This window comes from Balaenoptera borealis (genome assembly GCF_965194805.1).
Source record: "Balaenoptera borealis genome assembly, chromosome: 6".
Classification (NCBI taxonomy): domain Eukaryota; kingdom Metazoa; phylum Chordata; class Mammalia; order Artiodactyla; family Balaenopteridae; genus Balaenoptera; species Balaenoptera borealis.
Window position 1 is genome coordinate 22,516,761 of NC_138863.1, and position 13,980 is coordinate 22,530,740.

The window sequence follows — 13,980 nt, forward strand, 5'->3', positions numbered from 1 at the left end:
AGTTTTCTTCCTTTGCTGCTGCTTACTGTCATCTATCTCCGTTCTTAAAGAAATCATCAAATCAAATCAAAGCGGGTAGGATAAAACAGACACTGAGAATCCCACATCTTAAACACAGGCCATCAGCCCCTAGTGCCCTGCATCTTACCTCTGTTTTAAATCCCAACACAGCAAGTTGGAGTGAGCAGGCTTTTAAGATTTGGATACAACACTGCCAACTATTTTGTTATTTAATGTTGTTGGAAACGAACTGAGCTTAGCCTTCCAGAAGGCAGGTGTGTTGCTTTATGGACCTTTCTGCAGAATGCATAAAAGTGATGGGTGAAAGGAGGAGAGGACTCAGGCCTGGCTAGTTACTACCCTGACCAGCAGCAGCATTTATGGCTGCACTTTGCCATCACCTTGTACAAATGAAGCTACTGTAAGCAAAATAAGTATGCATGCAGGAACTTCCCATTCCCTTTTTCTCAATTGAGGGGCATCCAACCATAAATATGTTTCAAAAGAGGTTTAACATTTCTGATAGTTTGATTTGAAGCAGCTCAGAGCTACATTTAAACATCAGAGGTCTTACTGCAAGGGCTTCCTACCTCAGCCTCAGCTATCCTTAGAGAGTTTCCCAATCACTATATGCCAGAAAAGATATTGCTTAGCAAGTTTCCTTTGTCCCTGTTTTATGCCATATTTCTGATATCTTTTTCGGTTGCACAGTTTGATTTCTAAAATTAAATATTATCCCCTGCAATCAGTTCTCCCTCTGCCCTGATATCAAGTCCCATTTTCTGACTCTGTTTACCAAATACTGACAAATCCCATATTCAGTCAATGCTCGAGGCTTCCTTAACTCGTAAATAGTCCAATCCCTATTGTTAGATGAAATACATCATTGTAGATAATACTGGCTAAAGCATTACATTAATTTTGCACTGAAGTGACTCATACGTTTCATGCAGTCGTTTCTTAAGAAACAGAAGCTTTAGGTGTCCCTAGCAAGGTTATAAAGGAGTAAAATATCAAGCTGACTCAATTTCCCCTGGAAACCAGTCTGTCTCTACTAGATCACCTTGATACGCCTCCTATCAATGTATGTACCACTAATCCTAGTGGTAAATTAAAGCAAACTTAATTAGGAAAAAAATCTGATAAGCACCCTCCTTCCCACCACACAATGCCTCCTAAGCTCTCCATTTGAAAGCTCTTCTCTGTGAAATAGAAGACTTTTCAAAAGTGAAGCTAAAAGAACTCAAAGAATCAATTTTCTTATTTAATTTTGGCTCTTCCAAAGGCACAATACAGGTGTGCATTCATTCATTTATTCACAAACATATATTTGCACCTACAATGTGTTGTAGGTAGTGGGAATACAACAGTGAACAAAAGAGACAAAAATCTTTGCACGAACTTTGTACTTCTGTGAGCAGGGGAGACAAGCAACTAAGTAAGTAAAATATATACTATTCAGGTGGCAGTAGGTGTGATGGAGAACTAAAAATCAGGGGCCAGGACTGGAAAGTGGTGACTTGGGGTGTTACCTCTCAGCTCATAGCACCATATGGAGATCAGAGTCCCGGGGATGAGGGGTGACCTAGTGGTCCTGGGCTCCTGGTGGGGTCTGAGCTAAGCAGGGAGAAATCAGTCCTAAGTGCCTCAAGCCCGACGATGAGGACGAGGCTGTGACTGCTGGCCGGGGAGGTGTTAGGATCTTTTCAAGAGGACCCAGAATTCTGGATCCCGTCTTTACCAGTGGCGTGGGATGTAGAATCCCAAGAAATTTGGTCTTATCTGTAAAAAAGGGAATCTGTGCCTCAGAGATGAGTGTATTAGATGCTCTTGCTTCAGACCGCTGAAACTTCTGAGGAAGACAGAGCAATACCTTCCTCGAGGCCCCCCAGGCTCATCTTGCCCAGTGCTTTAGAAGACATTCAAATTCAAAGCAGGTCAAGGAACACAATTTGCATGGCAACCTTGTTTTGTTTTTGTCTGACTGCACAAGGTTTACATTAGTAATTAGTGAAGGGGAAAAGGGGTGCTGGTGGATGGACATGGCTTTTCCTGCATCTGAAAAGCATGAGTTTCTACATGGCAAAGACATGAGGTAAAGGAGGGAACGCAACTTTCTAACGTGCCTACCTCAGGAAGGAGGTTTGGATGAAGGGAAACTCTGCCTTACCCTCAGGGAGGCTCTCCCACGGCAGACTCAAGCCTCCCTTAGATAAGACTTGGCAAGACCAAATGCCTTGGCTTTCCCATTAGACCCCACCCCATTCAATTAACTCTTAGAATCAAATCCAACCCCTAAGGATTGCACAAATGAAGCTAGTGTAAGCAAAATAAGTATGCATGCAAGAACTTCCCATTTCCCTTTTCTCATTTGAGGGGCATCCAACTATAAATATGTTAGTGATCCCAATTGCCCTTTTGCCATCATCCACAGTTCAGAGGTGTTTTATAGAGATTACTGTATACAATCCAGAAGTCAGCACTATTCTATAAAAACATAGTTGAAGAGAGGCTCAAGAATAAGAGAGAAGGTGGGGTTAAGAATAGAAATGCACGGGCAGTTTGGGGAGATGTATTCAACCCTCTGCCAAGCTACTGTTTTTGAACCAGATTATCTGTGAGGTTATCTGAATGTGTAAGAATGAGACATTCAGTACATGTGTCTGCATTACCCTTCTTCGGGGCCCTTAGGCTCCCTTTGGGGTGGTGCGCTGAACATCAAAGTACTACGTGGCACTCGAAGGAGTGAGGTCTACTTCCTAACATGTCTCTTCTCAACTAGGAGTGTGTGCTTTGTGGGAGGACCAGACCCAACATTCTAGATGATTACATAGGGAAAAAATAGTCCCGAAGCATTTTCTATAGGTTGAGGAGAAAAAAAGAGAAAAGTTCTCATTTTTGCAGATGTTGGCCTTCTTCCCTTCATTTTCTGAAGGACTTGGGGGCCCCGATAATTAAGTAGAGATGCAATTAGCAGGAAATGAATGTGGCATTAATTTTCATTGTGTCAACTTTGTAAAATAATCTTTTTGAAATCTAATTTGCTGATGAATTGAGAGGGAATCCTGTTGGTTTAAGACAACATAAATAAAAATATTTCCTTTCATACTTTGGAGGACGCTTTATGAAAGCAATAGGAAATTGTGGCTTATTAAAATAGCTATTTATAATTACTCTGTTTTGATATCTACTTTATACGAATATGATAATTCTGACTTTCAGTTATGAAGTCAATGAAATGCAGGCTTTGAAACTGCCCTTCATAGGGTATGCTTTCATCACAAACTATTTCAGGGGCTCTGTAGCCAATGGATATGTGCAAGTGCCAGAAATTTTTTCATCTTCAGTGTGTTTGTTTAATGTCTGTGTTTCATTTGTTACTAATTGTCTCCCTAAGAGGAAGTGAGAAAATATCAAATTAAGGTGAAAGACTTGCATCTAATTTTCAAACTTAAAAGGCTGAGTTTGCAAAATAGCTTCATGAAAATGTAAATGCATAGACTTAAGTGAATATTTTAACCATTACCCTAATAGGTACATAAAATGGGCAATGATGTTTTCCAAATTCTTTGCAAAGAATCTCACAGTTAAAGGATTTGAAAGTCAAGTGGTAGAATTATTAGTTGGTTTATTAATTATGGAGTACAAATTATAACAAGGAATCAGTGCAATTTCTAATAAGTGGCACGTCATTGATTATTAAATCATAAAAATAGAAAAATTTTTACATTATCTTTTTAAAGAATTTTTCTATTTTCTCCTTTAAATAGTAATTTTAAATCACAGGGATGATGCAGATTTGTTGTAGGAAATTTAGAAACTAGGGGCTAGCAAAGGGAAAAAAGGTAAAAATCATTCATTAGCCTACTACTATTCAGAGTTATGTGCCATTAACATTTTGAAGTATTTTCTTCCAGTGTTTTTCTATACATACATTTTCTTTTTAACAAAATTATTTTAAAAATAGTGCTTTCTGGCCTACTAGTTTAATTTAATAATATACTCTGAACATGCATTTTTTGTTTGTTTGTTTTTTGTGATGTCCTTAATTTTTTTTCCATGACATCATTTGTAATAATTTTTTAGTAGTTAGTCCATGTAGATATACTATGGTTTTTTAAACAACCTCCTTATTGTCAAATATTTAGGTTTCAGGTTTTCCAAGGTTTTGCTATTATAAACAACTCTGTAATAAATACCTCTCTATATAACATCTTTATATTCTTATCTGATTATTTTTGATCAATTTCTAGAAGCCACATTGCTGGATCAAAGGTCCACACACTTTTACTGCCCTTCAGAGAAGATATATTGGTTTATACTCTCATCAGTAGTGCTTGAGAGTGCCTGTTGCATCTTACCTTTCCAAAGTTAATTTATTAAGAAATTTAAGGATAAAATTATATGTTATCTAATTTGAATTTTAATTTTTCCTTTTATAAATTCTTTATTTGCATTTATGTTTAGGAAAACCATCCTGATCCTAAGAGTAAGCTAATGTTTACGTTAAAAACAAATCCCTTTATGATCTCATTTTTTAGATTTAGATCTTTAATCCAACTGATAGTTACTTTTGTATAATGGGTAATACAGGAATGTAATTTCACTTTTGTAAAAAATGATTAACCTTTATTTTTATTTTATTTATTTATTTATTTTTTAACTTTTTTTTTTTTTAAATTAATTAATTTATTTATTTTTGGCTGTGTTGGGTCCTCGTTTCTGTGCGAGGGCTTTCTCTAGTTGTGGCAAGCGGGAGCCACTCTTCATCACGGTGCGCGGGCCTCTCACCGTCGCGGCCTCTCTTGTTGCGGAGCACAGGCTCCAGACGCGCAGGCTCAGTAGCTGTGGCTCACGGGCCCAGTTGCTCCGCGGCACGTGGGATCCTCCCAGACCAGGGCTCGAACCCGTGTCCCCTGCATTGGCAGGCAGATTCTCAACCACTGCACCACCAGGGAAGCCCAACCTTTATTTTTAGAATAACACATTCTTTCATCAGATGCTTGGATGTCACCTTAATTGTATGCTAAATTGTGATACAAATGTGAATTACTTTCTGATTTTCTGTTCTATTTATCGATTTATTTTTGTTCCACTATCACACTGTTTAAAACTATTATACCTTTATATATTATTTTAATATATCTGGTAGATTGAATTCCCCAAACTTACCAAGTACATTCTTTTTTTTTTTTTTTTTTTTTTTTTGTTTATTTTTGGCTGCGTTGGGTCTTCGTTGCTGTGCGGGGGCCTTCTCTAGTTCCTGTGAGCGGGGGCTACTCTTCGTTGTGGTGCATGTGCTTCTCATTGTGGTGGTTTCTCTTGTTGCGGAGCTCCAGCTCTAGGCGCGTGTGGGCTTCAGTAGCTGTGGCACATGGGCTCAGCAGTTAGCTGTGGCGCACGGGCCTAGCTGCCCCGTGGCCTGTGAGATCTTCCCGGACCAGGGATAGAACCCACGTCCCCTGCACTGGCAGGCGGATTCCCAACCACTGCGCCACCAGGGAAGCCTACCAAGTACATTCTTTTTCATGTATTTAAATTTTCCAACTTTTTCCAACTTACAGAAGAAAATTACATTACATGGAAAATTTGATAGATTTCCACTTATCATTAGAAAAATAGCATTCTAACAAATTTCAGTTTTCACATTTAGAAATCAGTTATGGCTCCTTACTTACTATTTTAGAAAATAGTTCTTAGTAAGGTTTGTGACTTTTTAATCTCTCTCTCTCTCTATATATATATCCTCCACACATTAATATCTATTTTAATGTTTTTAAGTAGCCTATTATCTGTTGATTCTGAGTAGATTTCTATTAGTTTCACAGTTTTGAGCCATTTGAAATTAGTTTAAAATATATGAGATGAAAAACATAAAGGTAAATAGAAGCTAATAAAATTATAAATCATTAAAAATATTTGAGTATTTAAAGAAAGAAATTATTTCTTTTTTGACTATCAACTAATAGCATGTTAAAAGGAAATTTAAATCTATAGTTATTTTTTACAAATTTTCTGATTATTCTTTATTAGTAGTAAACCTGAAGTACAACATAGAAGATGAACAACATTATTTGTCATTTCACACATCTGTAAAGAGAAGTGGAATTGCTGAGATAAAAGATATATGTACTTCAATTTTGACATATATTGTCAAATTTCCTTCCATGGGAATTGTACCAATTCATACATTCACCAGTGATGTGAAAGACTGCCTGTTTTACCACAGGTATCAACAACAAAGTAGATTATTAAATTATAGGATATTTGGCCAATCCATAAGTAAAAAAATGGCATCAAATTTTAATTTGCATTTTCCTTTTAGCAATTTTTTGTATGTTTTAGGAAATTTTGTTTTTTGTGGAGTAACTTTTGAAGTCCTTTGCCCATTTTTAAGATTGAGTTGTTGATCTTTTTCCTTATTAGTTTCAAAGAGATCTTTATCTATGAGAGACATTAACCCTTTGCGATATAAGATTATTTATCCCTTAGTTTTTTATTTGTTTACAGTGGTGTTTTGTTTGCTTTGTGGAGATTTTTTTGTTTGTTTTTAAAATCTAGCCACTTCAGGATTAAAAATCAAATGTCTAGGTTTTCTTCTTGTACTGTTTGGGAAAATAGCTTATATTTAATCTTTGTTGAATCAAAAGTTTTCTTGAATTATGAAATAATGTAGGACTTTAAAATTATTTTTTTCAGACAACTATCCAGTTGTCCCAACACCATTTCTTCTACAAATTAAATTTCCCCCATTGATTTGAAATGCTATTTTATCTATCATGTATCAATTTTCATATGTATGTTAGGTCTGTTTATGAAGTTTCTTATATTCCATTGATATCTCTGCATCATGTACCAATGCCACAATTTTATTTTCATAATATACGTACCTATACATATATATATAGAGAGAGAGAGAGCTCTGTATTCTCATTTTGTACTCTGCTATATTACTAAATTTTCGTTATAGAAGTTTTTAGTCTATAGTCTTGGGTTTTTCAAGTATACTCTCATATAATATGCAAATGGTAGTAGTTTTGGCTCCCAGTTTTTCTCCTCTGAATTCTTTCTTTTCTAATTATACTAGCTAGTTCATATCTACAATCTGAAATTTTGAATAATAGTGGACAGCCTTGTCTTGTTCCTGACTTTATCAAGAATGCCTTTAATGTGTACCTATTAAGCATGATTCTGTCTTTGGGGCTGAGGTAAATATATTTTATATCCACTTAGTCTTATTTTATCAAGAGTTTTAGTCATCTTTATATATGTGTGTGTATATTTATATAGAAATAATATGATTTTCTCTTGAATTTAGTAATAGGATAAATTATATTAATATAGAGTTCCTAATTTTGAACTTTGTGAACTCCACTTTTTCAGAATGCACAATTATTTTAACCTACTGCTAAATTCTGTTTGCTAACACAAATATACAATCCCTTTCCCACAGTCTCTGAAAACCCAATGTCTTTTCACAATTTTGATACCAAAACTCAGCTGAGATTAAAACCTGACCTGAGACGATGGGAGACTCTATATTTATTCCATCTCCTTAGTATAATTATCATATATTTTGTGGCAGAAGGGTTCATGTGATTGATTGAAGAATGCTGCTCTAGACCCACTGGGTGGTATAATATATGATCAGGGATTTTGTATTTTAATAGATCCCTATTACTTTTTCTTAGTTTGTAATCTTTGGTTTGTATCAGTATTGTACTTCAGAAAAAAACTGTTCTTGTCTGTCCTCTGGAAGAGTTTAAATGACATTAGAATTATCTTTTCTTTAAAAGTTTGGTAAAACCTTTTAACTTATAAAAAATAGTTTTTTGAAAATTCATTCAGTAAAGAGGCCCATGAAATAAAAAGTCAAAGTTCTCTGCTTCTACCTTCTCACTTCTACTCTTTAATTACTCTTCTGATCACTGGATCACTGTTAAAAATTTGGCGTGTGTTCTTACAGAACTTTCCCTATGCTACATACAAACATAATAAAGAAGGGTTTAAACAGTAAAAAGCAAATTTGTTAGTGAGGTTGAATAATTTTTATATTTTTTGAACATTTGTATTTTGTTTGCGAACTGCCTGTTTGTGTACTTTTCTGCTGTTTTTATTATCAACCTGTAAAGATTTAATATTTTAAAGAAATTAACTCTTGTCTCCCCTACTTTTACCTTCACACTTTTATTCCCTAAAAGTAATCATTGAATCATTGTTAATATTCTATTGTGTATCCACACTTGGCTCTTTTCCTATGTACATATAAATGTAATATCTATTTAAAACTATATATCAGTTAAAAATAAAAATGTCTTACATATCACTTAAAATGTACAAATTATATATAGAACACATTACTATATTATGTATAAAATATTTGTAGTCTACTATACACTCCTTGCTTATTTTACACAGCAGTGAAAAATGTTAGTAGGATCTTTTTAAAGGCTGCAATATATTTTCACTACTCCATTGAAGTACTATTACATTTCTCCGACCTTTATGCTCTTAAAATGCAGTGGAAATTTAGTGCATGAATGTGGGACAAAGTACAAAAAGTAGAACTGCTGACTTCAAATTTCTTAAAAGTTGTTCCAACATTTTCTCAACTCTTAGTATCTTTGCTGATTTGAGGTATCATCAATCTCAAATTATTATCAATGCAATATTAGTATCACATTGTTTTAATTTCTATCACCCTGATCCCTTGTGAGGTTAAGCATATTTTCATATATTTATTAGACATTTGGTTTTCTTCTCTGAATTTTCTTTGTATACCCTTTTCCTATTTTCTTCCCTGTGGAATTATTTTTCTCTCTTATTTATTTCAAGGGGCTCTTTGTATATTATATGTGTCAACACAAAGCAGCGTTTTACCCAAGCACCTTTAGAAGGCGTTGGATGGCTCTAAAGTCCTCTCTCTTATTTGTGCACTTCCCATCCCTTTGCTGTCTTCTTTCCATTTACCTTTTGGCTAGTCTATTTCCTTCTTTATTTGTATCACTACTAAACTGGAAGAGAGTAAGGGATATGAAATTAAATATTTGAACAGGGCTTATGACACCTTCAGTTTAGTTGAAAAGGATATGAAAACTCCTCACTTAATGTGCATGGAGGATTTTGTGGGTGGTTCCTCTCTATTTCAATTTTTCATGAAGTGACTTTTTTTCCGAACCATGAATAATGACTGACTATATATTTCAATGAAAACAGAGAACTCACTGACGTACTGACAGATGAAATGTAAAAAAAAAATGCAGTTAGTCATTTGGATGATCTAATGATCAAATACTTCACTAGTTAAATGAAGGGTCAGTTACCGAATATTTCAAATATTTACATGACACTCCAAAATAGAAATATTTTCTTTAAGTAGGTGCTGTGCTAATCTATTTTTCATATTATAAAAACAAAAAAACATAAAGAATATTAATTCCCATGGAAAGGACTGGAGCTGAAAGATAGGCCAAAGTAACTCAATCTTGGAGGAAGAAAAACAATCTAGAAATGTTAGATCTTTCAGGAAGGCATTTGGATTGCTAGCTCATGAAGATATATAGAGAAGGGAGAAGCAGATGCTTAATAAAATTGTTTAAAACAATAAATTCCTATATCAATCACCATAATCCTCCCCAAATAAAAAATTACTTTCCTCCTTCTCCTCCTGTTTTGTGTATGCCCAGCCATTCACATCTTTCCTTAACGTTTCTATTGTATTTTATTCAGACTAAATTAATAGACTTTTCTTGGTGCTAAACTAACTTTAATAAGAATGGAGTATTTTTAATGGCTTGGCTATATTTATTGATAACCACTGGAAAATCTTGCTTGAGGTAACCATTGAGACCAAGAAATTAAAAGTTTTCTTTCTTTTTTTTTTACATCATTAGAGAAAAATTTTAGAAGTATAAGTCTTTATATTTATTCTTACAAATTATATTATGGAGAATAAAGAGGTTATCATTATTTATCTAGGGATCAGATTACCTTGCACTTTATAATATTAAAAATATTTATTTGTAAGGGCAATTGTTACATTTTTATTGGTAAACTACTGTTTTCTGGGAAAACTTCATATACCTACATATATATCATTGTACTTCCTTTTTTTTTTCTTGCTCTAATCTGAGAACAAAGATTTTGATATTAGCTGAATACTGTTTGTGGTAGATTCTATTGCTTTAAACTTTCATTTTATATCTTTAATGTCTCTTGCTCTTGGCAAGTTATAATTCAGGAAGGCGGAAAAATCAATCTTAGTATGAAGAAAGAGTTTGGCAGCCAAGATAGTCTGCATTTGTGCAAACTAAATTTTTTCAACATTTATGAAGATTTAAGAAAATATAGAAAATATTATAGGACTGTTTACAAACTAGGATCTATTGCCTCTACCTTGAATCCTGAGGGTAGATGTTTATCTTCTTGTTGTTTTTTTTTCAAAATCTAAGAAAATAGTACAATACTTTAAAAATAGTTTACACTATACTGGGCAAATGAATCTTGTCATTTAGAATAAGATAGTCTTATCGTGTGTTGGAAATTTAAGAAATTGTTCTAGTTATATTCTGTCAGAGTAAACATCTGTTTCCCACCTGGCTCTTCTGCACATGGGTCATCTGTTTCTGTTTTCTGAACTAAGAATGAGAGTCAGCAAGCATTGGGGCTCAGTCTGTTCACTCAAAAATACTGGTACGTGGTCATAAGGATTCTCCAGCAGTCCTCAATATGCTCTTCTTTGACAATGATTATACTTTACTTTTGGGGCATAAGTGACTAATTAGTGGCATTTAATAATAAAAAAGATAACATGTCATAATGTTATATTAAATTCAGAATTAGTCTTTGGCCTAATTTTAATTCAGGTTAATTTTCCTTATTTAAAAAAGAAAAAAGTTTGCTTGGAAATGGCAAAAGGGAACAGAAGTGGTTGTTTTGTAGTGCTTCATGAACAAAAAATTGGAAAACCTAACTAATATATTTTTTTCTCTCAACATATGTTTTTCAGGAATACTAATGGGTTACTAATTAATTACCTAATTAATCGAACAATTAAAGTTCATTCATTATATATTTTTGTACAAAGAGAGTTTCATTCTAGGACAGATTTCTACTCTGGCATGTGACAGAAATAGGATAACCTTGGGTGACATAAAATTCAGTGTAACTAGTTTGTAGTGGCTGATTTAACATTTGACATAGACATCAACTCTGGATATACTATTGGTTTGGGTGGGGAGTACCTAGGATGACATGGCAGATGCATGTGTAAAACCTGTATTCTAAATACACAGTCTAGCATGCTTTAATTCTCTGAGTATTCTGAGTATGTCCAGATGAGAGTTTTTAACTTTCAGTATAGTTTTGTTTACCCTAAATGTGTAACATAGCCAACCAGGGCCTTCCAGGGAAGACAAGATCCTCAAGGACCTGTTTAGACAGTTGCTTCTAGAAAAAAACGGTCTTTAGTCAAAGACTTGTCAATCCTAGTTTTAAAGATTGATTAGGTAGCTGATTTTTTCTTCCTTCTGTCCTTGGAGAAAATGACAAATAACAGGTGCTCTTCTACTTTAGACTAACCATTCATGTACTTTATGACAGTGAGGTCTCCCTGGAGCCTCTCTCTCTTCCAGGACAAATTATGCAAACTCCTTCAGTCTGTCCTCATAGGTCCTATTTTTCAACCATTAAATCATCTTATTTTTCTTCCCTGTATCTTTTCCAGTTTCCTCAATATCCTTTTAAAAATATAAAGTCTTAAATTTGATATCTTTGCATATATTAGATCGGCTTGAACTTCAGGAGGATATTTATCTCCACCTTCTAAGTCAGAGAGTTGGGCACTATGACACACGTCAGTTGGATGAGAGGGATAAGAAGAAAAAGAGAAGCCAGGTGTGCAGTAATATTAGACTCAAGAGATTTACACAATCAGAAAGAATAAAAACTGTGCCTGAAGAAATGTCATAAGGGTTCTTTATAAGTCATTTGAGAAGATACCAAAACACTACAAGTATTATAAAAACAATCAGAGTTGCTTGTGTTTTTTCTTTGGCTAAATAACCTGATACCTCTTTTCACTAATTATAATCCTGCAAGAGAAAAAGATTAGTAGGTGACCTCACATAATGCCAAATTCTGGACCAAAAAAATGTGTAATAGAGAAGATGAGAGCTGCTAATTCAAGGAAGGGCATAGGGATTCAGCATTACAGGGACCTCAGCTTAATTAAGAGCTAGAACTACTTTTACAAGCATATATTAATGCCAAGTGGGGGCATTTGTGGAATGTTACACTGGGAAGCTTTATTTTTTGGTTGGTATATGACCAGTAGTAAGAGTGTGATTTTGACTTTGCTGATAAGCTGTCCTGGGTTAATGGCATTGCATTGTCTTCTCTGCAGCCTCACCTGGATTTTGGGTGATTGGCATGCCATAGTCATTTCAACCTCTCCATCCTATGAGGGCCAAAAGGAACCCATAAACTTACAAGCCAAGTTCCCCTCTATAGCAATTACTCTGAGAGCAGATTTCCATTGTAATAAAAACCTAGAATAAAAGCCCTAAACTTTCTAGTCTTCCTTACTTCAACTTAAGTGTATGAGTAATTGAATTCTGTAAATCTTTGATAACTTTAAGCCTAAAGTCTTATCTATGCCCAAAGCAAAATACCTGGCATTTATCCTACTCTCTATCCTGGGTTATGCACTAGGAACTGCTTCATAGCCTCCCCAAGAGAGAAGTTCAGTCACTATAAAAAGATGGTACTGTGTTCTTTCCAAAATTCTCCGTATAGATCAACAATAAATAATAGGGACCACAACAAAGTCAGCTTATAAGAGCTTAAATTCTCCAGATGGAAAGCTTCACGATTCACCCATTGCTGGCTTATTTTCACTTTAAGATGGGATAAAAATATTAATTGGCCATGCGCACATTGCAAAACCACAGGCAGATCTTAGAGGGCTTTTGCATTGAATGGTGTGCAGTGGTGGAATATCTGTATTTTGCACTAACCCCTCTTTGAAAGCTAATGCAGTACGGTCTTACCATTTTTGCAGACAGGACAACATTGTTCTGGTTCATAGACTGGGTTGACACACTCAGGAACTGCGCAGTCTGCTACAACACAGTGAACTTCATTGCTGGGCTCACAGCGACACCATTCACATGGAGAGGGCTAGGAACAAATCTAAAATTAGCCCCTTTTCTCCTATAACTTAATGCTTGCACATTCATATGCTGTCAGAAGACAAAACATCAGTGTTTATATTGGCTTTACTGTATTAACTCCATTTACCATGTGTATGATCACTCTTCCCCCATGGAAGGCCACCTGGACATCCAAGCAAAGGTGGGTTGCCATGTGCAGCTCAGGTTGCCATGAGCAACCAGAGTGCTCATGCATGACTTTTCTTATGTCTTATGTTCCTACTTTTCAAAGAAAGGTTTGGACAACAAATATGTCACCTCCTGGTTTGGTTTCCAGATGCACTTATTGCTCTGCCTTCCTCTGGGAAACAGGAATGACACTGGAGCATGTGAAATAAGTTTTTGCCATTTTTCATTTTATTTCCTAAGAAAGAAAATTTATTTCCTATTTTACTGAGAAACAAGAAAATAGTAAATGGAGATCTGTACCCTTGGTAGAAACTCCTTTTCAAGCTAACCTAGACTCTAAAGGGCATTTTTTTCCGTTGTGAATTTTAGAGGAGATTGCATTTGGGATCCAAACATCCAGGTACTGCCTCTTGAAAGATTTAGTGAATACCTTTCATCTTGCCTGCTTGCTTTTATGAATGGACTAAAATTGATTGACTTAAAAAGTCACTATTTAAGAGTCAGAGACTCTAAAAATGGAATTGAACAGTGATTAATTTAGAGAAAAAAATTAAAAAGCAGAAAATTTTTGTCTTCGTGGTACTTACCAACCAAGAATGAGTTTGGGGTTTTGTGTTTCCTTTCTAGAAACTTTCTATAC

The 13,980-nt window shown here is 34.9% G+C and overlaps 1 protein-coding gene across 1 annotated transcript in view; it reads right to left on the minus strand.

Moving 5' to 3' along the window:
• Nucleotides 1-3,769: 3,769 nt before the first annotated feature.
• The window catches only part of VWC2L (von Willebrand factor C domain containing 2 like), a gene marked incomplete at its 5' end in the record, with an annotated part of 32,003 nt that continues 21,792 nt past the window's right edge, over nucleotides 3,770-13,980 (minus strand). Inside the window, 2 exons of the mRNA XM_082395858.1 lie at nucleotides 3,770-4,627; nucleotides 4,967-13,179. Coding sequence (XP_082251984.1) covers nucleotides 13,030-13,179 — 150 coding nt within the window. The 3' untranslated portion in view covers nucleotides 3,770-4,627; nucleotides 4,967-13,029. The remainder of the gene's footprint in view (nucleotides 4,628-4,966; nucleotides 13,180-13,980) is intronic.